The sequence below is a fragment of the Paroedura picta genome, chromosome 6 (assembly GCF_049243985.1).
Source record: "Paroedura picta isolate Pp20150507F chromosome 6, Ppicta_v3.0, whole genome shotgun sequence".
Classification (NCBI taxonomy): Eukaryota; Metazoa; Chordata; class Lepidosauria; order Squamata; family Gekkonidae; genus Paroedura; species Paroedura picta.
Genome location: NC_135374.1, coordinates 57,013,634 through 57,038,183, shown reverse-complemented (window position 1 = coordinate 57,038,183; position 24,550 = coordinate 57,013,634). Strand labels below are relative to the sequence as shown.

Here is a 24,550-nt window from a genome sequence, read left to right as displayed (position 1 = left end):
CAGGCTTGACTTACCTGAAACTGGTTGCTCAACAGTGGCCACCCCACAAAAGCCAGGGTGGTGTAATGATTACACCTGCAGACTAGGATATGGGAGATCCATGTTTTAATCCATTACTGTGATATGGACAGCGGGACAGTTATATATCCTCAGCTTAATTTACCTCATAGAATTGTTGTGAAGACAGAATGGAGGACAGGAGAATGTTGTAACCTGCTTAATGTCCCCGTTGTGGAGACGTGGGGTATAAATGAAATACTTAAATAGTATAGCTGAAGTTGGGGGCAAATAAGAGGCAGGCTGGTTGGTGAATGAGAAGAAGACAAGTAATTGGGGAGAAGTGAGGGTATAAGAATTGTCAAGAGGAAAAAAAAAGAGGAACTAATATGGGGAAAGGGATACAGGAGAAAATGAGTTGCCCCACTCAAATCCTTGCTGGACCAGGTGACTGCTACTGAGAAACTTGGCAATTGTTCTCCTGGGGGAAGGGAACGAGGGAGAACTGAAGACAGGGGAGCAGATAGAGGTAGGTTTGCTAGTGGGTAAAAAGAGAAGGAAGCAGGATAAGGTGAGGGACTATTAGTGCCCTGCCAGAACAGTAGTGAGGGGAAAATTAGATGTTCCCTGAAAATCCCCCATTTGTCATATATAAAAGGCAATGATCACCTCCAGATTGGACTACTGCAATTCACTTTATGAAGAAGAGTTGGCTCTTATTTGCTGTTCTTCTCTACCCAAAGGAGTCTCAAAGTGGCTTACAATACCCTTCCCTTTCCTCTCCCCACAACAAGACACCCTGTGAGATGGGTGAGGCTGGGAGAGCCCTGATATCATTACTCAATCAGAAAAGCTTTATCAGCACTGTGGCGAGCCCAAGGTCACCCAGCTGCCCTGCGGAATGTACTCTCAGATGACATTTGTGCCCTGCTAGATTTGCTTAACTTCTGCAGAGCATGCAGAGCTGAATTATTTAGGTTGGCCTTTGGAAGGTAACCAGATGTTTGGGCTGTTTCAGTATAGTGATGATCATGTATTTTAATATTAATGTTTTGTATTCGTTATTTATTTCATTTTGTTTTATACCTTACTGGTTTTAATGTTGTAAGTCACCACAAGACTCTTCAGGTGAGTGGTGATTTTAAAAAATCTAATAAATAAATAAATTGCTTTGAAAACTGGGTATAAGTATGGGAAATGAAAATACAAATTGCTTTATGAAATGATCTTTTAAATGGCATATCACTGGAAGTACAGGACTATTGCTTTAGTAAAGGTAAATGTTAGGAGGACTAACAGAATAGGTCAGACCAATACATTTAACTGAAAGTTCCATTTACAAATAATGGCTAATTGATCCCTCCAAAATGACAATATGTTGATAATACTCATGTCAGGCATATTTTGAAGAAGCTTGTAATTTTTCTAGAAATCTGGTTGCAAATGCAGCTAAAACAACAGTTTTTCATTTCTAGGACTTAAATTGTTTAATGGAGAGATACCTGAAACCTCTGCAAAAGGAAACATTCCTGACTCAGGAAGAGGTATGGTTTCTGTCTTTGCAAGACATTATTCACAAAAGTTTGTTGATGCTATTCCTAAAATTTAGAATAAGACATTGTTGACTATTATGAGTCCAAACAAGTCTTGTTAATGTTTTGATGCCCAACTCAGTTTTGAAATGTTTCTTTCTCACCAGCTTGACATTCTTTTTGGAAATCTGACTGAAATGGTAGCATTTCAAGTAGAATTTCTGAAGACTCTTGAAGATGGGGTGAGGTTGATCCCTGACCTGGAAAAACTTGAAAAAGTCGACCAGTTTAAAGTAAGCCTTGCTGCAGATCTGTTATCTGTTTTCTAACTTAAAATGGTACTAAATAAGAGTAATTTCCTGATAGGTTTGCCAGGTCCACTGGTCCAAGTGGGGGTACCCCGATTTCCAGATGCATCTTGCCACTCCAGCCCCCTCAACTTACCTCAAACTGGAAGAATGTAGCATTTTAATGCAATGTGCTGATTTCACCAGAAGTGATTTGTGGGGGTGGGGTGACACTCTAGTATTCGGGCAAAACTCTGTGGTTAGAAGAAAATTCTACCATAGAGTTTTTCCCAGAAGCCAGAGCATCCCTATCTGATGTGCCAATGTCACTTCTGGTGATGTCAGCACATCTCATCACTCCCAAAAGTACTCCCCATTCCCTACCAGCAGTGCCAGCAGATGGAACTGGCAACCATATTACCTGAACAGGGTTTTCCGCCCAACTTTTTTGAAAATTATTACTTCTGATTGTTTCTGCAAATAATTAACAAAGTAGGATTCTAGATGTTTTAGTTAGAAAAAAAGACACACTTCATCGTTGCTACAATGAATGCCATTTTGATCCATAGATAATTCCTGTATCAACAAAGCAATATGAACTTACTATACAATTTCACACTTGAAGGTTTGTCAAGAAAGAGCTAATAACAGAAATATTATTGCATAAGACCTTTCTTCAGGAAAGCTTAAAGTGCACCATTTCCTGGAAAATCCTGGGGGAAAATTATTCAGAACAGTAAAATGTGCTCAATTCTTCATGAAAAAAATCATGAAGAAAAGCTGCTTGCTTGTAACTTTTCTGGCTTCTGTTTGTTTCTTTTCAAGTTAAAAGAAATGTTTATTACTAGTATTAAAATAGTAAAGAACCATCATCAGTAATGCTGAAAAATTGACTAAGTATTTCTTCAAGTGTTACCCATATATATGATGGTATTTGTACATTCTATAATTCATTGTACTTCCAGTTTACATTTTTAAAAACTTTTGTCTGTCTTTAACAAGAAGGCAGGATCATGTGGTAAATGATCTCCAGGGTGTGGGTCCTCTCTAGGACTGTGGGTTAAATAAATAATAAATTCAATCTAGCATAGCTAGTCTGTCTTCAAACCACTTTCTGTGTATGGCCACTAGCCCTTTTCTCCTTGGAGGCAAAAGATGATGATTCTCTTTTGGTGCTAATCCCTCCTGCAGAATTAGAAAGGCCTGCTTGTCCCTGGAAATAAATTTATGAACAAGGCCAGAATTCTTTCATCTATCATAAAATGGGTCCATGTTGAGTTTGCAAAAATTTGAGGGGTTGATAAATGTATGTGGATTCATAATTAAAATGCTCTTTGTTTACAATCTTTTCTTTTTAATGGTCCTTTTATTCAATCAGTTAGCATGAGACATGTGCTAAGTAGCGCTAATCTGTATTAAGCGATCTCTCTCACATGTTTAATTCTAGAGCCTGTGGTTTCCTAATGGATATGCTTGACAGTCAAGACAGTATATTCAGAATGACAAAATTTCCCTTGCTCCTGTAATGCTCTCAAAAGGGAGAAAAGACATTTCTTCTGCACATTGTATTGCACATTTCATACAGCCTCTTGAAGGGGAAATTAATACTCCATTTATACTCTCTTGATCCTAGAAAGTGTTGTTTTCCTTGGGCGGGTCTTTTCTCTATTATGCTGACCGTTTCAAGCTGTACAGTGCCTTCTGCGCCAGTCACACAAAGGTCCCAAAAGTTCTTGTGAAAGGTAAGAGCTGCCTCAACAAACTGTGATTTTTAAATATAACTTTCTTAAGATTCAGACTTGCTCAGCACAGCCTGAAGGGTCTAGGTGATACTGAATGTACAGAGAGTAATTTCTGGTGACATGTTGGGAGGGCTGAAGAGTACTCTTAAGAGAAGCAACATTGGTACTTCAGTGGAAGACATCTCTTGATAGAATATCAGCAATAGATTTTTTTAAAACCACACTCTTTTTAAGATGGCAAGTATAAAAGAAAGAAATTAGGATAATACTGTTCCCCATATCCCTACAAAATTAAGTTGTTGAGTTTAGAACTGTACAGTTGTGATCACGTTGTGAGCTGAAAACCCAGTGCCCCCCTCTTCTCTACAATGCACTGGCAGGAGGAAACAAACTGCAGTGGGGAGACAATGAGTGGGTGGGAAAGTGGTGCTTTTGTCTTGTAACTGTGCTCTGGCTTCAGATGGGCTATGCCGATCCTTCCCACCTGCTCTTGTTATTGCTTTGTTTATCTTCAGCCAAACTTTTCAATTATGCTACATGCTGAAGGTATTAATTTATTTTGACTCTGAGCTGAGACCTGATTCATGCACCGTTCAGAGCAGCCTCCACAGAGCAGCACTTTTAAATAGCTGTGAACTATACATCAAATTAGACCTGTGATTAGGATGTCTGTGATTTTTAAATGCTAATTAGCAACCCAGGCAGATGTTCCAAAGATCAGAGAAGAGTTGTGCGAGAAATTCTTTCCTCCCTTGCCCCTTCCATTATTAAAATAATTAATTCAAAGCTGCATGGGCGGTGGAGGATGGAGACAGGCACTGGTGCAGCTTTAGAGAGGGTATTTAAATGGTGGAAGAGAGAATGGTGAGAAAGCTAATCACAGAACTTTTCAGTCCTGCTTAATTTGACACCTGGATACTTACTGCTTTTGTTCTGTGAAGTTTAAGTGAAAGTGTGGACCCCGTCTGAAGATAGCTAAACCTGTGGGCCAGGGCTACACTTACCCCTAAAGGTTTTTCTGTAGACTTAGGGGAATCTATCAGTTTCCAGAAAAATCTGAGGTATGATTTAGATCCCCCTGAATTCAATAAAGTGTTGTCTGTGCTTGAAAAGAAAACACACTTACTGTTGAGCAGCTGGAGAAGGACAAGGCGCTGCAGTGGCAATAGATTCTGGAAGCCACCAGTGGGCCCAGCCACGATAGCAGAGCCAAGAAGCTGCTGGTAGACCTGCCATGGAGGTGGAGTTGCTAGCAGCCCTGGACACAGCTGTGGTGGGGCCTGGGAGCCATTCTGAGCTTGGCTTTAGTGGTGGAATCTGAGAACTACTCCAGGCTCAGCCATAGAAGTGGCAGAGTGTGGGAGCTACCAGAAGGCCTGGCTGAGTCTGTAGTGGAGCCTGGGAGCCCCTCCAAGCCCAATCCAAGAAGCAGTGGAGCCCAGTAGCCCCTCTGGACTTGAGTAGCTCCCAGATACCACCATTGTGGCTGAGCTCCAAGGGAGTTATATTGGTCAAGCAATTGGGGGGGGGATTCCCCCTCTGTGACTTTTGCTGCCCCCATACTTGTATTATATAAGGCAAGTCATGGTATCCAGCTGCAGCCTTGGTGAAAGATCCCCTGTGGTGCATATCCTGATAACATCTATAACACATTATTGGAATATGCTCTAGAATGATTATTGGAATGTGAGGCTGCCTGTGAAGACTATAAAATATGATTGAAAATAGAATTCCACAGGCATATGAAGTCTAATCAAATAGTCATTTATTCTTCTAGTATTCAATTATTAGAACACAATCAGAATGGGCTGTGTCCATGATCAAAACTCCCGGATTGGCCCCTTGGCCCTGGACTGACAAGTGGAGGGGCCAATCAGAAGTGGCGAAGCGCGTTCCAATTGGGCCCTCACCAGGACAGACCAGAGTTACAACGGGCGCTATAACTTGGCAGTGGGAAGAGGAAGGGGAGGAGTTGTCCAGTCTGTAAGGGCATGGGGCTGAATGTATGTGTTGTGTGGGAGGTTGTGGTGGCAAACGAGGGCATGGATGTGGAGATATGGGTGTCAAAAACCTGTGGTGTGGAATGTTCATTGAGTATGGGAGAGGACTGACATTTGGGCATAGTGGTTACAGATGAGCCTTCCAAAGCCATGTCTTCAGATATGTGAAGGGAAAATCAGACTGGAGATTCTTCTTAGGGGAAGATTATATGGCAACCAATTCCTCCCAGTTCTGTGTCACTTCCCTTCTTGTGTGAATTAGGCCACAGACACCGAAATGCCCCTCTGCCCTAATACACATGGGGTAGTCACAGTACACAGGTGTCCACCCTGTTCCTTCTTTTCCATTTTTTCACTGTTGATAAAATGTTATGTGCCTACATGCTTCTTTCATGGTTGCTTCTTAGAAGAAGAATGGATTTTTGCACCCTGTTGTTTACTACCCAAAGGAGTCTCAAAGCGGTTTACAAACACCTTTTCCCTTCGTCTCCCCACAATAGTCAACCTGTGAGTTATGTCCCACCTCCAAACCTCCAGGAATATTTCCAACCCAGGGGTAGTCAACCTACAGGTGTGGCCTGGGGAGCTCCTGGAATTACAGCTCACCTGCAGAGTATAAAGATCAGCTCCCCAGGCAGAAAGGGCTACTTTGGACAGGGTTGTGGTAGAGAAGAAACATTTAAGGCCTCCCACACAGGTTGTTGTTGAATTGAAAGACTTGAGGCCTACTGCACAGGGTTGTTGTGCAGATGAATCAGGAGAGAAAAGAACCAGTTTCGTCTGCAGAATAACGCTGTGCAGTGGCCTCAAATCTGCAGAGAGTTGTAAAGAAGAAAGAAACATGGCTTGGTTGTGTCCAACCCCAGCCAGAGCAGTATTTTAAGTGAGAAGGGGCCTTTCTGTGGCCTCCCTGTCAGCCAACTGTTTGGCAGAAGGGGAAAGTTCCCCACCCCCAAAAGGAATGCCCTCAGGCTACCCTGCATTGCTCTTGGAAAGGCCTCCCTCCACTCAGTCAGGGGCTGTCAGAGGCTCCTTCGCAGCAGGCCTGAAGGGGGGGAGGGAGAGCACTCACCAGCCTCCTGCCAGCTCTGTCAGGGTTCTGAGGCAATTTGCAGTTGGACATGACAGTTAGGACAGCCTTGGGGCGTAAAGGGCTGGCATAGCCTGTCCAAGCCTCTGTTCTCATCCCCCTTGGCAGCCCTACTGACCTCCTCTCCCTGCGGTGGTCAGGGGCAGACTGGCAGCCATTTCTCCTGATTGCCCTGGAACTCTGGTCTGTCCTGGTGAGGGCCCAATCGGAAGGTGCTTCCGATTGGTCAGTCCGGGGCCAAGGGGTCAATCCGGGAGTTTTGATCACGGACACAGATCACGCCAACACCACTTACTGCTTTATTAAGAGGGAACCGATTTAATTATACCAGGCGTTACCAATCAGTTCATAAGAAACAATTCATGTCCCATTCTAAATTGAATTCATTTGGTTCCAGGGTATTGCAGTTAAAGATATAAAACTCTCCCTCCGGAGTAATGTTTGTTGATGAGATTCTTCTGCGGTTACTTCCCTGTTCAATGTTTCCAGTCCAAAAAAAAAGAGAAAACTTTTCCAAACTGTGAGAATTGACTACTAGAAGAATAAATTAATTTTTGATTTGACTTTATATGCCTGTGGAATTTCATTTTTGAATCATATTTGATATACAAGAAATTGACGGCTCTATTGGGACTGCCTTTGAAGACTGAAGAGTCTGGAACTGGAACAAAATGCTATAGTTTAAGGCAGGGCTTTGTTTCAGTTTATCAGTTACTACCCAAAATTGCTCATGAGGCTCTATGTGGATGAGCTCTTCTTTTGATGATTACACAGGAAATACTTTGAAATGCAGCCCATGTGTCTTTTTGTTACACTTCCTTCCTCCTTAGACAAGCAAGTCTAAATAAATAAGCCAAGGATCAAACATTCTTGTATCCATTTTGACCAAGTCACATCTTCTTGATTTCCAGTTATTTTCCTTCCATTTTCCCACATACACACTTACCTCTCTGTTTTGTTGTTGTAGTTAATGCACCTTGTGAAAAAGTCCCCATTATGTTATAATTCATGCGTGTCCCAGCTACAGTTTAAAGTTCATTGAGCGTTTGGTTTTATTGTTACTTGATATTGCCTTGAGTGACTATAAAATTCAATATATGCATAAATAATCTGTATTGTCTTTAAAATATAATAGAACTGTTATAATGTCTCGAGAGGAGTTTTTAATTTTTTTATTTTCATTCAGCAAAGACAGATACAGCATTTAAGGCATTCTTAGATGCTCAGAATCCCAGACGTCAGCATTCATCAACATTAGAGTCTTACCTCATTAAACCCATCCAGAGGATATTGAAATATCCTCTTCTGCTGAAAGAACTTTTTGCTCTCACTGATGCAGACAGCGAAGAACATTATCACCTTGATGGTAAGTTATGCAATAATAAGATTTAAAGTTTGATTTTTGTCAACCCTTTCTCTGGGACTTCATTGCGATAACAAATGGATGGCTGCGTATCCATTATGGGTCAGCCATCATTTGTAATATGTTTTAATATTTCACATAATATTATGTGAAACTATGTGATAAATATTGTTTCTGAAACTTTAGTCTGTGTTTGCTGGGATGTTATAAAATTATGGTTGCTACAAGTTTTCAGATATGTGGTTGTCCTTCAGAATATAATACAGAAAAGTTCCAATCAGTTCAAAACAGTTGACCCCATCTTTGCTGTAACACATGAGGTAGTCACCAGATTGACTTCCTCTCATTTTTGTTTCTACTGCCTATCCTTTTGTATACTTTCAGATTTAAAATTGTAACCAGACTTTCTCTGGCTGGGCCAGCATGTAGAGAAACAGGTGATATAGCTCTCAACACTTGATAGGGTACAGTTAACACTGGTGCCTACTGTCAAGAGTTTGGGCATGATTTTGGACCTCTCCTTATCAATGGAGGCCGAAATCACAAAGATTAGCCTGCCTGGCATTCTTCCACCTATGCCAGGTGATTCAGCTTGTACCTTCTCAGACCAGATCTCAGTCCCCATGAGACTGCTCCGGAAACTCCAGCTGTTTTAAAATGCAGCAGCACAAGCCCTGACAGGGACTGCTTTATACCTTATAATCCCCCAAGAGCACTAAGATCTTTGGATTAACATCTGCCCAGAGTTCCCAGCCTGAAGGAGGTGAAATTGGCCTCAGCCAGGGCCTTTTTGGCCCTGACCACAGCCTGGTGGAATGCACTCCTAGGAGAGATTAGGGCCCTGCAGAATTTAAATCAGTTCTGCAGGACCTGCAAGGTGGAGTTATCGCACCAGGCTTATGGGCGAGGTCTAAAATATCATCCATCAAGAAAGGCTGGCCTCACCGCCAGGAGGGAGGATGAAGAGAGTTGGAAGAGTCTGAAGATCAGCTACTAAAACAAAAAACAACCCTGTAGGAATTTTAGCTGGGGAGCATTAGAGATACTGATTTTTAACCTGTATGTTTTTAATGTTGTTACCCGACCTGAGCGATACAGAAGGATGGGATAAAAATAAATTATTATCATCATCATCAACAATCCTGTTCAGCATCCAGATTTCCTGATTCAACACTGATAATGAGATCTGTTGGTAGATGAGGGATATGTTCTGATTACACTGAGCAATTAAAAAAGCTGTCCAACAAATATAAAGCCAACCCACCGATAGTTTATCCATAGTTCCTCCCCACAAAATAGCTGTATGGTGAAATTGCAAAATGAAGTTCTTCAGGGGCGAGATGGGACAGGACAGAAGCAGTACTTTTAATGTCCTACGAAACTTCTAAGACAGGAGATCAGAAAAAACTTAACTTTCTGCTGTTCGTCTCGGAGTAAACTCATGACTCCCAACCATCACCAAATAAGCACTGATAGGTGGGAGATCAGGAGCCAAATTCTAGTTGCTTCTGATGGCCCATTGGTTCATTGGCTGCGTGATCAAACAAGGCAATTGGGAAGTGAGCCAAACGTGGAGCCATTCAAACCCTCTCAGCCTCCCTAAGAAGTATTATATTGTTCTGTGTTTTACAAATTAGTCCTCTCAGTTGGAATCTTTTCTCTTAGTGGCCATCAAAACAATGAACAAAGTTGCCAGTCATATCAATGAAATGCAGAAAATCCATGAAGAATATGGCGCTGTGTTTGATCAACTTATTGCAGAACAAACAGGAGACAAAAAAGAGGTAGGGGCTTATTATGAAAGTTTGCAAGATTCATATTGATAAATATGTATTTATCTGTGTGATTTATATATAGCTATATTTTTATAGAAGAATTTAGGCCTGAAAAAATATAAGCAGTAACTATATATTTGTGGCCAATATGTAGAAACGTTCTTAACTTTGTAAAATAAATAGCGGCTGCTGATATTCAAAATTAAAGGGTCCTTCGTAATCCAATTAACACCCAATCTCTGGGAAGCACTCTCCTATAAAGTTGGTACCCCAAACTACTGCTTATTTGTACTTGAAGGGAAAGTATTTTGCCCAATTCACAAGGATGAAGCTGTACTCTGGGAGGAAGAAATCTTGTATGGAAGGAATAGATCAAATTCCACAAAACTCTAGTGATTTTGGCGATGAAGAGGAAATTTTGTAAAAAAAAGTAGCTCAGAAAATAAAATAGGCAAATACAGTTCAAAAGTTTTATGTGTTATAACATGTGATGAGGATTAATCAGGATTTAATTTGAGCCATGGCTCATTGTGGCTTAGATCCTGAACCTGCTTTTTGATGCAAAAGAGGTATGAAGTTGTAACAGAAAAGAACATTGTGTTTTTTCTCACCACTAAGCCGCTACAATAAAACTCTCTGTGATGTATCAGAGTCTGACTGTGAGGAAAGGTGTCCAGATTGAAGAGTTTAACAAAAAGTGCCTGGACACCATTGTTAGAGAAATTATGTAGGGGGCTATATATTCTTCAGTCAACCAGTATTATTAAGGCAATATTGAAAATCCTTATCCATGGTTCTGCTATATATTTGTGAAACAGCCTCGGGGGTAGAACGTGTCCAGCTGTCCAAGTTGGAATAGGGCCAATCAGGGTGCAGCCAAGCATTGCTGGCTGCACCCTGATTGGCCCTACCCCTACAGCTCCCTCCCTCCCTCCCTGGATGCTAGCCACGTTCCTATCAGATGCGCCAGAGACAGAGAGAGACACACAGAGCCGTGCCGGACCGAACACGAGCCCTCATTCCCTCCTATCGTTCCTGCTGCAAGGGAGGCAGAGAGAGTTGCCCCAAGCTGCTGACAGAGATACAGGGAGAGCCGCCCCTGTTGTGTCGGAGGGAGAGAGAGAGAAAGACAGTGAGCTGCCCCAAACTGCACACCAGCCCTCCTTCCCTCCTACAAACCAGCCCTAATTACCTGCTATGCCTCCTGCTGCGAGGCACACCGACAGACACCCAGCAAGAGGGAGAGAGACACACAGAGAGATCTGCACCTCCCAGTGTCCCCTGGGTCCTAGTGCCCATTCCATTCCTGCTTGCAATGGGCTTTCTTGCTAGTACAAGTATAAATAATAAACACAAGACAGAAATAAGAAAGGAAGTGCCCAGATAAGACATGGTAGGGTTACAGGGAATTCTTATTATTTCCTTGTATTTGGTGACCATATTGAGAGCTTTTTAAATAGTGAAGCAAGTATTATGTACAAGAAAAGACGAGGAAGGTTTTTTTAACAGTCATACAAAGAAATATAGGAAGCAGGCATCAGTGAAGCCTAGTTTAAAACTTCTACAAAAAATCCTTCAAAAACACTTCCTACAAAGTAAAAGTTTGCTGAAAAAGGAATATTTTTACATGTGCTCTGGAAACTAACTAGGGAAGTTGTTGTGGTTTTTATCCCTCTTCTCTAGGGAATAAAGAAACCTGGGCACCTTCAACTTTACAGTTATTCATGTCCTGCAGAATACCTGGCTTCCCAATTAGCATCCACTCTGACTTGGCTTATGTTAAAGTCTTTCATAATTACAGAGCTGGAAGAGGCCACTAAGGGCCATCCAGTCCAGCTCCCTAACTTCTCATGGATTTAAAAATAACACACTCCTGACAATCTCCTCCTAAAAATTAACAATGGAGGAGACTCCACCATCCTCCAAGGCAGCATATTCCTTCTACAAACAGCCCTCACCATCCAAAAATGCTTTCGAATATTTAAGTGGAACCTCGTTTTCATAATTTAAATCCATTGCTCCTAGTCCTTGTCTCTAAAGCGGCAGTAAACAAGTTGGCCATTTCTCCAACATAATAAAATCAGAGTCCAGTAGCACCTTTAAGACAAACAAAGATTTATTGAAGGCGTAAACTTTCGAGTGCAAGCACTCTTCCTCAGACTAAGAACTGACCATCACGGCTACTCATTTGAATTTCTCCAATAGGTGTACCTTTAACATAATTAAACACAGCTATCATTTCAACGCTTGTCCTCCTCTTCTCTAGGTGCCACACACCTAACTCTCTCAGCCTTTCCTCGTAAGACATGAATTCCAACCCCTCAACCATCCTAGCCATCCTTCTCTGAACACTTTTCAACTTCTTGAACTGCTGCACACAGAACAGGACACTTTTGTTTAGAGATGCATACTTAGTGTTATATCCCAGCAATTGCTCAAAGATTCAAACCATTATTAAACCAGTGTCTTGTTCAGCATTGCCTTTTTAAATCTCTGGCCATTGGCAGGTTGCAGATCTTTCTATGGGGGACTTGCTTTTGCATACCACGGTCATCTGGCTTAACCCTCCTGCGTCTCTTGGGAAGTGGAAGAAGGAACCTGAACTGGCGGCATTTGGTAGGTATTATTTTCCAAGAAATAAAGTAGATGATATTGTTTCCAGGACATGCTTGTCATTTAAATAACCAAAATAGTATTTACTGTAACATTGTGATTTGAGTAAAAAATTTACTGAATAAACAGTATGTCAGTAGTATTCAGTAAATTGATTATTATTCGAGGTGTTAGAGTCTTAACGTTTTATTTTGTATATTTTTACCTCTACTTTTATCTGCCCTAACTCTCACAAGATAGGTTGGAAAATTGTTAATAATAATAATAATAATAATAATAATAATAATAACAACAACTACATTGGTTATAGCAATATCTATAATTAAAATATTGTGATATATCATAAATGACTAACATTTCTAGCAATTGCTATAGCCATTGGGGTATTTGGGAATACACCTGTCTGTATCCAATTGTCTCTGCTAACTGAAAAGAGTAGGGACAGTCCCAGGAATACTAAGAGGCTTCATGAGGCCCCCAACTTAAGATATTATCTGGGCCCTGTCATTGCTCTCAGCATTCCTGGGCTTTCTCACACTGCCCATAATGAACTTAGCTTTCATATGAAAACAAATCACTTGTTATCTTGGATAAGCTACTAATTGCTTGTTGTTGTATGCACCCTGTGTTTTCCCATTATATTTTTGTCCTTCCTCTAAGGAGCTTAGAGCAGAATACATGGATCCCACTCCCAGAAACAGTGAACTTACCAAACCCGTCCTTGCTCTTTTTTCCTCTTCAGGAAAGCAGCAGCTGAATTTATTGCACATCTCATGAAACCAGATCCCCCCCCCCCTTTCTCTCTCTCCATGAACGGTTCACATTTTGTTTCCTACTGCATTATATTCTCTCTCTTGTTCATGTGTGGAAGGTTGAGGAAGATTATTGACTTTTGATATGTTTTTGCATTTTCTAGTATTCAAAACTGCTGTGGTTCTTGTATATAAAGATGGTTCCAAACAGAAGAAAAAACTGGTAAGTTTGTAATTGATGAAACAAATAATTTCGTAGCTAGTCTGCTTTGATTAATCAGGAAGATATATGGGGAGGGTTGATTAATAATATCTCCTAGTGGGCAGTGCACTAACTAAATGACTAAATTAAAAAGAAATAAAATTCTAACAATGAAAAACACAACTCTTAATTGTTTGTGGTTGCAATTGACTCCTTCCTGTCTGTATACTTGCAACAGATATAGAGAATGGGGTATATGTGGGAGGACTTTTTTTTTTTTTTTTATAATGATTTTTTTTATTTTCATAAAGATAGAAATATAATCATCATTTGAGAATATACGACCCCACATTGACTCCACAGTGATATAAACTTTTGCCCAAAACTCTAAGAGCCATGAGTCTAAGAGCCGTCCACATTTCCACTACATTTAAAAAAAAAAAAAGGCCTGTTTAGGTATACAAAAGAAAAGTTATTATTAGTCAACTTACTTGAGAGATCGTAGACCTCACATTAACTGCTTGATACAATCTAAGAGCTATCCTAGCAGATATTTCTAGGTTTGAGTTAGATGCTTAACATTAAACATTTCTTATAGCACAGTATGAGTTTTGGCCCTGTATCAATACCCTGATGAAGGGAGAGGAAAGTAGGGCTTTGCCTTAAAGATGTACAAAGAAAAAAAATTACAAAAGGATTTCATAATTTCTCCTTATCCTTAATACAGATACATCTACAAACCATTTATACTTGACCCATTCTAAGAGCCATCCTGACAGGTATAAGTTGAGAGCTTTGCATTTTCTACAGATCAATATGGGCTTTGGCCCTATAACAATACACCAATAATAAAAAAAAATAATAAGGGGGGAAAGCCCCATTTTATATTTCCAACGCTAACGATTATATTACCTATATGCCTACTAAGAAAAAGAAACAAGAGAGAAAAAAGGCACTGCTTCCCCTTTTTCATAAAAGTAGCAATGTAGAATACAGTATGTGTTGTTAATACAGAGAATAATAAGATTTCCAGGTTTAGATTAAATGCTTAACATTAAACATAAAACAATATAAGCTTTCAGTCTTCTATAGCTTCTCCTTATCCTTGGTTCTGATACATCTACAAAACAATTTATGCTTGACCCATTCTAAGAACCATCCTAACAGATATATTTTCAGATTTAAGTTGAAAGCTTAACATTAAACATTTTCTACAAGTCAGTGTAGGCTTTAGTCCTAGGACAATACACTAATAGAAGAAAGAAAAAATAAGGGGGGAGAACCCCATTTTACATTTTCAGCACTAATGATTATATTACCTATATGCCTACAAAAGAAAAGAGACAAAAAAAACAAGAGAGAAAGAGACACTGCTTCCCCTTTTTCATAAAAATGGAAATATAGAATACAGTATAACATTAAACATAAAACAATATGAGCTTTCAGTCTTCTTAAGGGGGTCTCATCTCGAGGCTTGCTACATCTTGTCGTTCCCGTAAAATTATATTCTGTCCCATAGGCCTTTGGCGTAGAAAGTGCAGTTGTACTCTTTCCCGCAGAGTATGCATCGATAAATCTTGAGGCCGTTGCACCAGTGGGAGGACTTTTTTGTGTGTCTGTCTTGTACAGTTATAGAAAGCACCATCATCTCAGACCCTTACAAATCCTAACATTAAAAGACATTTTCTGGGATCTGTAAAAGACTTGAGGGAATGCTGGGCACCCCAGCTCCAAGGGGATCCAAGGAGCCACCCTCAGCATCCAATCACCAAGTCAGTACCACAATCATGTAACAGCTGAATACCCATTTAACAGCTCCCTGCCTGACAATCTGCTGGAAGCCAGCCTCTGGTGGAAAAACAAGAAGTAGTGTTGTTTTTTATACCCTGCTTTTCACTACCTAAGAGAGCCTCAAAGCAGCTTACAATCACCACACTGGCTGTCAAGAGGATAAGTTGCAGCTAAGATGCAGGTGAAATAGGAACTGCTAAAATTCTATAGGAACTGCTAAAATCTCATGAGAGTTCTGAGGGGTAGAGCCACCAAAGGGGCTAGTCTTTATAAGGTAAAAGGAAATTGACTAAGGAGGACATACCAGCTCTTTCTAATCAGGTTGAAGGAAGCTGGGTTAGGGTAAAGATGAAGTCTAAAGGTGAGGAAAAGCTGCTTGCCTCTCATTCTGAGGCCTATTGTACAGTAAGTAGTGCTCTGAGCTGGGAAGGATCTGTCAAACACAGGTAGGATGAGAGAATTAGGGGGGGAATATTAAGGGAAAATTTCTAATATTTTTGTCTTGGCTTGAACCTAATTTCAAAGAATAAATTTCGTTTGCCACAGAAGGAAGGAAAATAATGTAATGGCCACACTTTGCATTTTGGCACATCACCACATGTTCCCATTGGCAGGTAAAGATAGCACCAGGGTGCCTTTTGACTGCCAGGGCTCAGCACTGTAACGTCAAGTAATGGAACTATCTGATCATCTGCAAAGTCTTTTGTATTCATTGAATAGTCATCATAACCATATTGCACTAAAAGCTCTGCAATAAATTACACAGCAGAAGCCAGTCTGGGCAGCTACAGCTACTTCAGCAGAACTGTGGGTGAAAAGACAACTGTTGTTCAGTACTTGCCTAACAGTGAGAAACATTTAGTAGACTGAGTCACATCAATTCCCTATGCTTCGTATTGGCAACACTTTCCCCACAAGTGTTTTGCATGAAATGGTGCCTTATACAGCAAAGAAGGAAGGTTAGGGTTTGGGGACTAGCAATATTGTTCCTTGTGAAGTTGACAGGGATATGCTACCATTCCATCAGGAAAGAGTTTTATCCTCCTGTTTCCTGTTTCTAACACAACACTTCAGTGTTTTTAGTACAAATTATCTTGCAGGTAATTCCTAATCTGCTTCAAGCCTCCAGCATGAAATGAATTGTCGGCATTACAAGCACTGTTCATTCCCCCCTCCCTCCTTTCCTAGGGCGGATCACATAGGGCTTCAGTCTATGAAGACTCAGACCCATTTCGTTTTCGTCATATGATACCTCTAGAGGCTCTGCAGGTTCGGGCACTGGCAAGCGCAGGTAGTTTTGGAAAATTGTTTCTTTTATTTGGATCTATTTTCTAGACTGCTCACTGATGAATATATGTCTTTTTGGTTTGATAGAAGACCTTGGAACACCAAATTCTGTTGTCTTATCCTAAGGTTCAGAAAAATAGAATGAATAGTTCAGAGGTGCTTAGAAAAGTCTATGAAATGTCAACTACTAGTGTGCACTGCATGGGGTCTAGCTGCAAGTGTTTGTTAGATTCACTGCCGTGAGAGATGGATCTTTGCTGAGCAGTTGAAAGTCTTGTTATTTTTTGTTATGTGCGAAGTCGTGTCCGACCCATCGCGACCCCATGGACAATGATCCTCCAGGCCTTCCTGTCCTCTACCATTCCCCGGAGTCCATTTAAGTTTGCACCTACTGCTTCAGTGACTCCATCCAGCCACCTCCTTCTCTGTCGTCCCCTTCTTCTTTTGCCCTCGATCGCTCCCAGCATTAGGCTCTTCTCCAGGGAGTTGAAAGTCTAGCATCAAGCAAAAAAGCAACATGAATCTGTAAAGCAATTAGCAAAGTTAGTGAGGCTAGTGCATCTTCCCCTTTTGCTCTCTGCAATGGACTCCATACAACTTATACTAGAAAGTGATTTTAAAAGTCCTCGATAATTTATGGAGGGCTTCCTTTGAGTAAGCTTTCATTTAGCTGTTACAGATGCAGACATAATTACTTTTTAAATTTGCTAAAAGAATGCTTATTTTCCTTTGGCAATCGACTATGAAGCACTAGTGTTAACTTCATTCTGACTTGAGTGAGGCCACTATACAAAGTCAACCTGAAAGTAATGGAAGCAACATTCTGGCAGTGCTTAGCCAATCACACCATTAGCTGTGGTTGTTGTTAGCATTGTAGAAGTACAAAGAAGATGAACCTCAAGGACTTTTCACACTAGATCTTGAGAAGGGGCTTGGGGGTATGCAAGATCTGCAGTATGCATGATTGAATAGCATATATGAAGAATATTCTGCAAGCATCACAGGAGAATTGTAGTTAGCATACTTGGATCAGGAACTTCTCGGTATTTTTCAAATTATTATTCTTGAGTCCTGATAGGGTCAATTGGAGGCTTCCTGTCTGTTTAGCAGACTTCCTCTTTATTTGCCTTCAGATGATTGTTAGGCCTTTCTCTCTGTTATCTTTACAAAGTTGCTTCTGTTCTCAATAAAGCGATTTATTCTTTAAGCAACCAGTGCTACACTTATATTTAAACTCAGCCAACAATCTAAACCAGTGGTTCTCAACCTTCCTAATGTCACGACCCTCTAATTCAGTTCCTCATGTTGTGGTGACCCCAACTATAAAATTATGCAAGTGTTCTTTCACAGAAATTAAACTGAAACTGACCAATGGCATGAAGATCCATTGTTCATGAGTGTATATAAATTGTTTTTCCCCCGGGGTTTCTCAGTTCAGTTCTGCCTCTTGTCCTGCCGAGCTGTGTTGCCATCTGGAGCGGGTGGTGGGAGACTGCGCTGCGCTGGAGGCACTGCTGGTGCGGGTGGCGGCTGAGTGCAAGCACCTGCAGGAGACGCGGCAACAGTGGCAGCGCCCACCCCAACAGCCAAGCTGCTCGCCCTGCTACAACCCCTGTGAAAGGGTCGTTTGACCCCCAAAGGGGTCCTGACCCCCAGGTTGAGATCCACTGATCTAAACTAAGGATGCTTGTGTATTTAACAGCACCTGAATGTCATTGTCTTTAGAGCTGCTTACCATATGAAATAGCCCTACTGTGTGGGGAAAGTCTTTGTACCAAGAATGCTCATCATGGTACAGAGGAGCTCCTTTTGATGAGGATGATTTACATGGCAAGATATTTTCAAATATTTCACTCCCATAGAGACAGCACCATATAGCTGTGTTTTCAGCACAACCTCACTGCTGTGTAATTTATGAATCTGCCCCTACTGCCATGATTAAACTAAACTAATGGTCACAATACCAGATTACTTCTGAAATCTGTTCATTCACTATATTGATATAATATGGTTCATACTTATCTGCTTGAAATTGCATTTATTAAAATATTCTTCTCTGTATTTCCAGATGCAGAAGCTAATTCTGTCTGTGAGATAGTTCATGTGAAATCAGAGTCTGAGGGCAGGCCGGAGAGGTCATTCCACCTCTGTTGCAGGTAAAACAGTGCTGCTTTTTAATCATTATCTCTTAAAAAGGCATTAATAGTTAATGTGGATAAAGAGGAGGGCATGGATTTGGGTCCCTGTTTCCACTGTGATAAATCAGAATATTGACATCATTTTGTTCAGAAGGGAGATGCAGTGAATACTGTGAGCTGCAATTTGGACTGAAGATAGTAAAATATGAACACAACCTCTGTTGTTAGCTTGTTGCCTGACTCAAATTATTTTTCCCCCTTTTCAGTTCACCAGAACATAGGAAGGATTTTCTGAAGACTGTACATTCGGTTCTACGTGACAAACACAGAAGGCAACTCCTTAAAACTGAAAGCTTGCCTACATCCCAGCAGTATGTTCCTTTTGGAGGAAAAAGATTGAGTGCTCTAAAAGGTGCAAGGCCAGCTATGAACAGGGCAGGTACTGTAGGGTTACACATTTTCAAGATCCTGGTAAACCACCACTATCATAAGACATCTGAATTTCTTCATACAAATGTAGGGCTAGTGATTCATGTTCTCCATGAATACACCCTTCACTCTTCTAATACACATGGGTAGGATTCCTTACAACTGGAACAAACATCCTACAAGCTTAAGATATCTGGGTGGGACTCTCTTTAATGCCCACTGGATGCTTTACCAAGAGGCAAACTTTTAAATTCATTTAAGTAAGAATACCTATTCAAATAACTTCTTTTGATATAGAAATACATATATAATAGGAGATTTTGAGTCAAGAGAAGAATTCCAAGATTGTTGATATGCTAGCTTCAGTAGACAGTAATTTCTCCAGTGACCTGCACTGATTGATTTTGGATTTCTCCCCTGCAGTTTGAGGTAGATAACAGATATGACTTCAGGGAGATAGTTATAGTTTCAGTTGACCTTCAGCAAAGAAAATGGGAAATCATACGAATTCAAAACCCTAGGCAATACAAATTATTTGAAAAGAAAAACACGCTGCTTTACTGGATATCTATACTGCCTCTATCTTAGAAAATTAACCTTGTCTCCTGGATGTTATGTCCTATTTTCTAACAGACCAATAACATTCACAGCGTGACTTCTGCAAACCTCTGTACCTCAGAGTTTTATACAGTTAATGAGGAGCTCCAAGGAAAGACAAGACTTCAGGGCCTCAAACGTTTCCTGCTGGCTTCTCATTTCCTAAATTTCTGTATCTTTGCCTCAAGAGATTTTGAACTGTATATACTCTCACTCTTCCCTTTCTAAAACCTGAATTGTTAGTGATGTAGCTTCAGCTCTGGGATTTTTGTGTTAGGGCCTTCAGAATTATTAATTCCTTTTCAATCAATCAGACCAGAACTGTGTTTACATTGTACATCCTTCTCTTCTATCTATTCTGTTAACCTCCTGGAATCCTTTGCCTTGCTGCAGCTGGAAGTAGATTTTAGACTTGCATGCCTCATCCTGTATTCTTCTCCCCCACATCCTTCACCATTTGTTGGCCAAAACACATGGACCATCTTTAAAAACATGAAGTACCCAACTCTGTGATCCAAAATCGACTGGATATAAGCACAGGCACTCCAAATGCTAGTACTTCATGTTGCGAGGAGTCATAAGAATTGTGAGCCCACTCCTAGGGATATTATTTTATCATAGTCCACATTCTCTCCGTGTCTCCATTTAACTGCAAAGTTGGTTCTTTCCACATCAGAAAGGATAGTCTGTAGCCTATACTGAAGATGCTGTAATATGTTCTGTAATATGCTATAAACATGGTGCATAGAATGCATGTTTTGTAGCAGATGTATTTAGCATTGCTAACTGCTTATCCTATATCGAACACTTAAGTTTGACATAGTGATCTCCACACCTCGCCCTAAGTTGCCTCAAATATAAGAGTTTTCCAAGTTGTCTCAGATAATTCTTTTTCAAAATAAGATCAAGTAATTTTGAGCTTTTCCTGTGACCTCTTAGAAACCCCAAGCAGATTGCCCATAGCTTCTTTGCCAGGTAACCCCCATCCAAACAAAAGTAACTTTATGAAGGCATGGGGAAACCAGCAGAAAGTACATTGCATATTAGATAACAATAGCAGCTGTTAGAACTACTAATCTATTTAACAACAGTCTCCAACAGAAATACTGTAAACCCATTAATATGTCTTTTTGAAGTGACAGATGCTGATTTCCAAATTTTCACAGGGTGATTACAACAACTAAATATAGCAGGCCACAGAATTATTGTGCATTAATAGAGAGGGAAATCTGTAGTAATGTCTCATTATCCTGGTTTGAGAAGTTGAGTACTGGATTTTTTCCCCAATAGGAAAAAAATTGTGTGGAAAGCATGGGTGTAAAAATTGTTAACTATTCTTGAAAAATAATAGTTTGTAAAAGCCTCTGGGGTTCTGTTTTTGTGTATAGTGTCTGCTCCAAGCAAGTCCCTTGGGAGAAGGCGGCGGCGGCTAGCTCGGAACAGATTCACCATTGATTCCGATGCTGTCTTTGCTGGCAGTCCCGAGAAGGAATCTCAGCAGGCACCCAACGGGAAAGACACTGACCGCTGGGTAGAAGAACAGTTTGACCTCGGTCAATATGAGGAGCAAGAGGACATAAAAGAAACAGACATTCTCAGTGATGACGATGAGTACTGTGAGCCTCTGAGGGGTGCAGTGGTTGAGAAAGACCTTCAGGAGCAGCTGCAGGCAACCTACATTACAAGCAACCAGTTGTACCAAGGAGACAAAGGGCGCTATGCCATGGGTTCTCATGCTTCAAGAATGGCTCAGTTAAAGAAACAAGCTGCTCTGTCTGGAATTAATGGTGGTATGGAAGGCAGCAAAGAAGTCATTTGGGTTCGTCGTGAAGATTTTGTGCCACCCAGAAAACTGAACACTGAGCTTTAGTTTTCCCTGTTAGATGGTAGGCATAGTTGTGCCCTCAACCCACCCTTTACACATTGCGGAGAATGCTCTTTTAAAATGCACACTTGCACATACAGTTATGGCAGCTAAACTGGTTCAAACCACACAGCCTCCCCGCCCCCCTTTAAGGTAACGTATAATAAGGAAAAAAAACAAACAACATTTTGAAATGGAATGAGCTTGAGTCCTTCTCTGTAGATTACCAAGGGCTTTATTTATTCTAAACTCATCTAGGGCAGCATATTGAAATGGGATGCATAGATATTACTAGAAAACATATTGCTGTGGGTTTTTTTAAAAATATGTGCAGCAAGTTAGTTTAAGTGATAGCACAAGCAGCTAATAACCTTTATATGTGACATGTCAGTCATGAGTTCATCTCCTTAAACAAGGAAGCTGCCTTTTCAGACTCCATAGCTGCAGGATTCTTAATCTTTTTTAAAGTTCAGAGATTCTCACTCCGATCCAGAAAGTGATTCATGCACAGAAAGAGACTTCCATGCATGGACCATCCTCCTTGAGGGGCCCCCACAGGTGGAATTGTTGGAAATCAATTGCATCCAATTTCCTGGGGTATGTATGGGGTGTTCCTGCAGTGTGTGTGCATTGCTGAACAGATGTGTGATGTGGTCAGCTTGTGGAACGTGTGAGGGAGAGCCTTGAATCAGACTCCCCCCCCCCCTCAACAAACATTCAATACTGAAAACACTACACATCTGTTTGGCACAGGAGATCTCTTGCGTGCAGTATTGTTCATAAAGCTTACTGGTGCAAGGGAAGATCTCTGGATCCAGTGACATGTATATTTTAGGAATGTGTGTGAAGAAGCTTGGAATTTTATGTTGTGTTGATTTTTTTGGTCTGTGACTAGTCTAACTTAATGTCAATGTTGAAAGTTCTAGTTTTACATAAATTATGCCAAACTCTTGTTTATTTTAAAAAAAGAGATCCAAATTAAACACTTGAAAAGATATTTTTCTGTATTTTACCTGAAATGCAAGGGCACAAAGGGATGGGGATTTTACAGTGTTAGTTTTGTTCCAAGTCTAGGATGTAAGATAGCCCTTTAGAATGGGTTATGTTGGTTTTATAGTAAAATTCTGAATTGGAAACTCTTAGGGATAACTGTTGCTTTAAAATATAATGAACAGTTGTATATGTTTGAGACTGGAATTGATTTAACAATGTCAGTGTACAGCTGAGAAACCAAGTTGGTTAAACAAATCTCTGCTGTAATTCTGTTGGAATTAACAGGATTACATCTAGGAAGAGTTTGATCCTCTGTGTTTGAAGTTAGAGCTCAGGTAAAATGGATTATTTTATGGCCAAAAACTGACCTCATTGTACTTCTTCTCCTATGTGAAACTAGTATCCTTTTACTTTCTTACTAGATTTCCCCCCCCCCCACTGCAATAGGCTATCAACAATGTTCTAAACAAAAAAAAAAAACTCTTTACAATTTTAAACATGTTATTTAAACATCTACAACAGGGTAAAATGTGACTAAACTCTGATGTTCAGTAGGTTCCCAAATAATTTTGAAAAAGCACTTTTTTCTTTGAAACTATTTATATAGTTTTTCCATTTTAATTTTGACCTACACAAAAGGGGAGATTTTTTTGAGGGGGATCGCTTTTTGTATCTACTGATGTTTGACACATTAGGAGGTACGTTGAAAACCTAAAATTTTATAATAGCTTTAGGAATTATATTTTATACAATCAGCTGTGACTATATTTTGAGACGTGAGCAGAAAAAGTTACTCAGCAACATCAGCTGTCTGATGGCCCAGCCAACATTGGACTCCTTACTTGTCTGGTTCTGTGCACTACTCTAGTGTTTTGGAAGTTTTATTCTCTGAACTTTTGCTATATTTTCATTGTTTTCTTAAAAAGCTTTAGTGAGATTTCTACACCCTATGTATCTCATTATATTTAAACTCAAGTCAATTGTGTACCAACTTATTAGACATAACAATGTTTTAGCTGTCCCCAGTGGAATACAGTAAGCCTGTGAAATGCTGGACGTCCTGTGCTTGGAGGGTGCCATTGTTCTTGTACATAATGTCATGACCTGTCAATGTCAAAGGTTCTTATATATTTCTTTTATAAGCTAAAAGAAGGTCTATTTTTATGTTTTTAGGTATATGAATGGAACGTTGTAAATGCCTGTCAAATAAAATAATAACAAAAAACATTGTGTTGCTGTGTTTGTGGTTATTTTCATTTGCACTCTGTGGGGCTGTATTTGCCTTGTAGTAGAGCAATAGTGTTAGGGATCAGGCAAAGTCCAGTTAGTAAAGTCCATGATAAAGAGACATCCAGGATTTCAGGGTAGGTGAAAATCCAAAGAAGAGCTTTATTGAACAGACGATAGAAAATACTGATGCATGCCAAGACTCACTTCGCAGAGATAAAGGCACAATAGACATTAGACGATACTTATAGGGATGACCCAATAAGGGAGGGGGGCTAAGGTGTAAGGCAGGAGAGCAAGTGATACAAAGAGGTGCAAAGTTTCCCAGCCAAGCCAGATAACTCCTGGATAGAATCCGTGTTTTCTGTTCAGCTGCCGACCAGCACCTATTTTGCAATTCTTTTGTATAGGTATCTATCTTGTCTTATATAATTATGTCCTCTTATACAGACTCTATGTTCCAGCTTTGATACTGATTCAGTCTACCAAGAACTTAAATGCTCTGTCGGAGCCTTCCTCCCACAAGAGCTCAGGTGCAGATTGGGGGCGGGGTGGTGGTCCTAATGATAAATCCAATGCCCATGTAGGGCAAATGGTGGATTGTCTTTGCAGGGGAGCCCGTGTCCCCCTTGCTCAAACTGCTGGAAGGACACCTGCTAAGAGCAGCTGGAGCTTGGGCGCTAAGAGGAAGCTGGGCGAACTCTCTGGCTCTCACTCAGTCCATCTCTGCCCAAGATCCATGCAGGGGGTGTGCGCGGGGATGCCAGCCTGGGGACTGTCACTGGGTTCTCTGGGAAGGGAAATCTGGCGCAAGGGAGAAGGGAATCCCCCCCCCCCGGCTGGATCCAATGCTTTCCACTGAAATCCTCCT

The 24,550-nt window shown here is 40.6% G+C and overlaps 1 protein-coding gene across 19 annotated transcripts in view; it reads left to right on the top strand.

Moving 5' to 3' along the window:
- Nucleotides 1-23,671, top strand: part of TIAM1 (TIAM Rac1 associated GEF 1) — a 243,876-nt gene extending 220,205 nt beyond the window's left edge. For 18 of the 19 annotated variants that reach the window (XM_077342512.1, XM_077342529.1, XM_077342528.1 and 15 more), the window contains 11 exons: nucleotides 1,473-1,541; nucleotides 1,697-1,822; nucleotides 3,450-3,558; nucleotides 7,835-8,014; nucleotides 9,677-9,795; nucleotides 12,294-12,402; nucleotides 13,316-13,374; nucleotides 16,333-16,435; nucleotides 18,500-18,587; nucleotides 18,836-19,008; nucleotides 20,984-23,671. In XM_077342512.1, coding sequence (XP_077198627.1) covers nucleotides 1,473-1,541; nucleotides 1,697-1,822; nucleotides 3,450-3,558; nucleotides 7,835-8,014; nucleotides 9,677-9,795; nucleotides 12,294-12,402; nucleotides 13,316-13,374; nucleotides 16,333-16,435; nucleotides 18,500-18,587; nucleotides 18,836-19,008; nucleotides 20,984-21,465 — 1,617 coding nt within the window. In that variant the 3' untranslated portion in view covers nucleotides 21,466-23,671. The remainder of the gene's footprint in view (nucleotides 1-1,472; nucleotides 1,542-1,696; nucleotides 1,823-3,449; nucleotides 3,559-7,834; nucleotides 8,015-9,676; nucleotides 9,796-12,293; nucleotides 12,403-13,315; nucleotides 13,375-16,332; nucleotides 16,436-18,499; nucleotides 18,588-18,835; nucleotides 19,009-20,983) is intronic. The other variant, XM_077342518.1, reaches the window with a different exon arrangement.
- The last annotated feature ends 879 nt before the right edge of the window (nucleotides 23,672-24,550 follow it).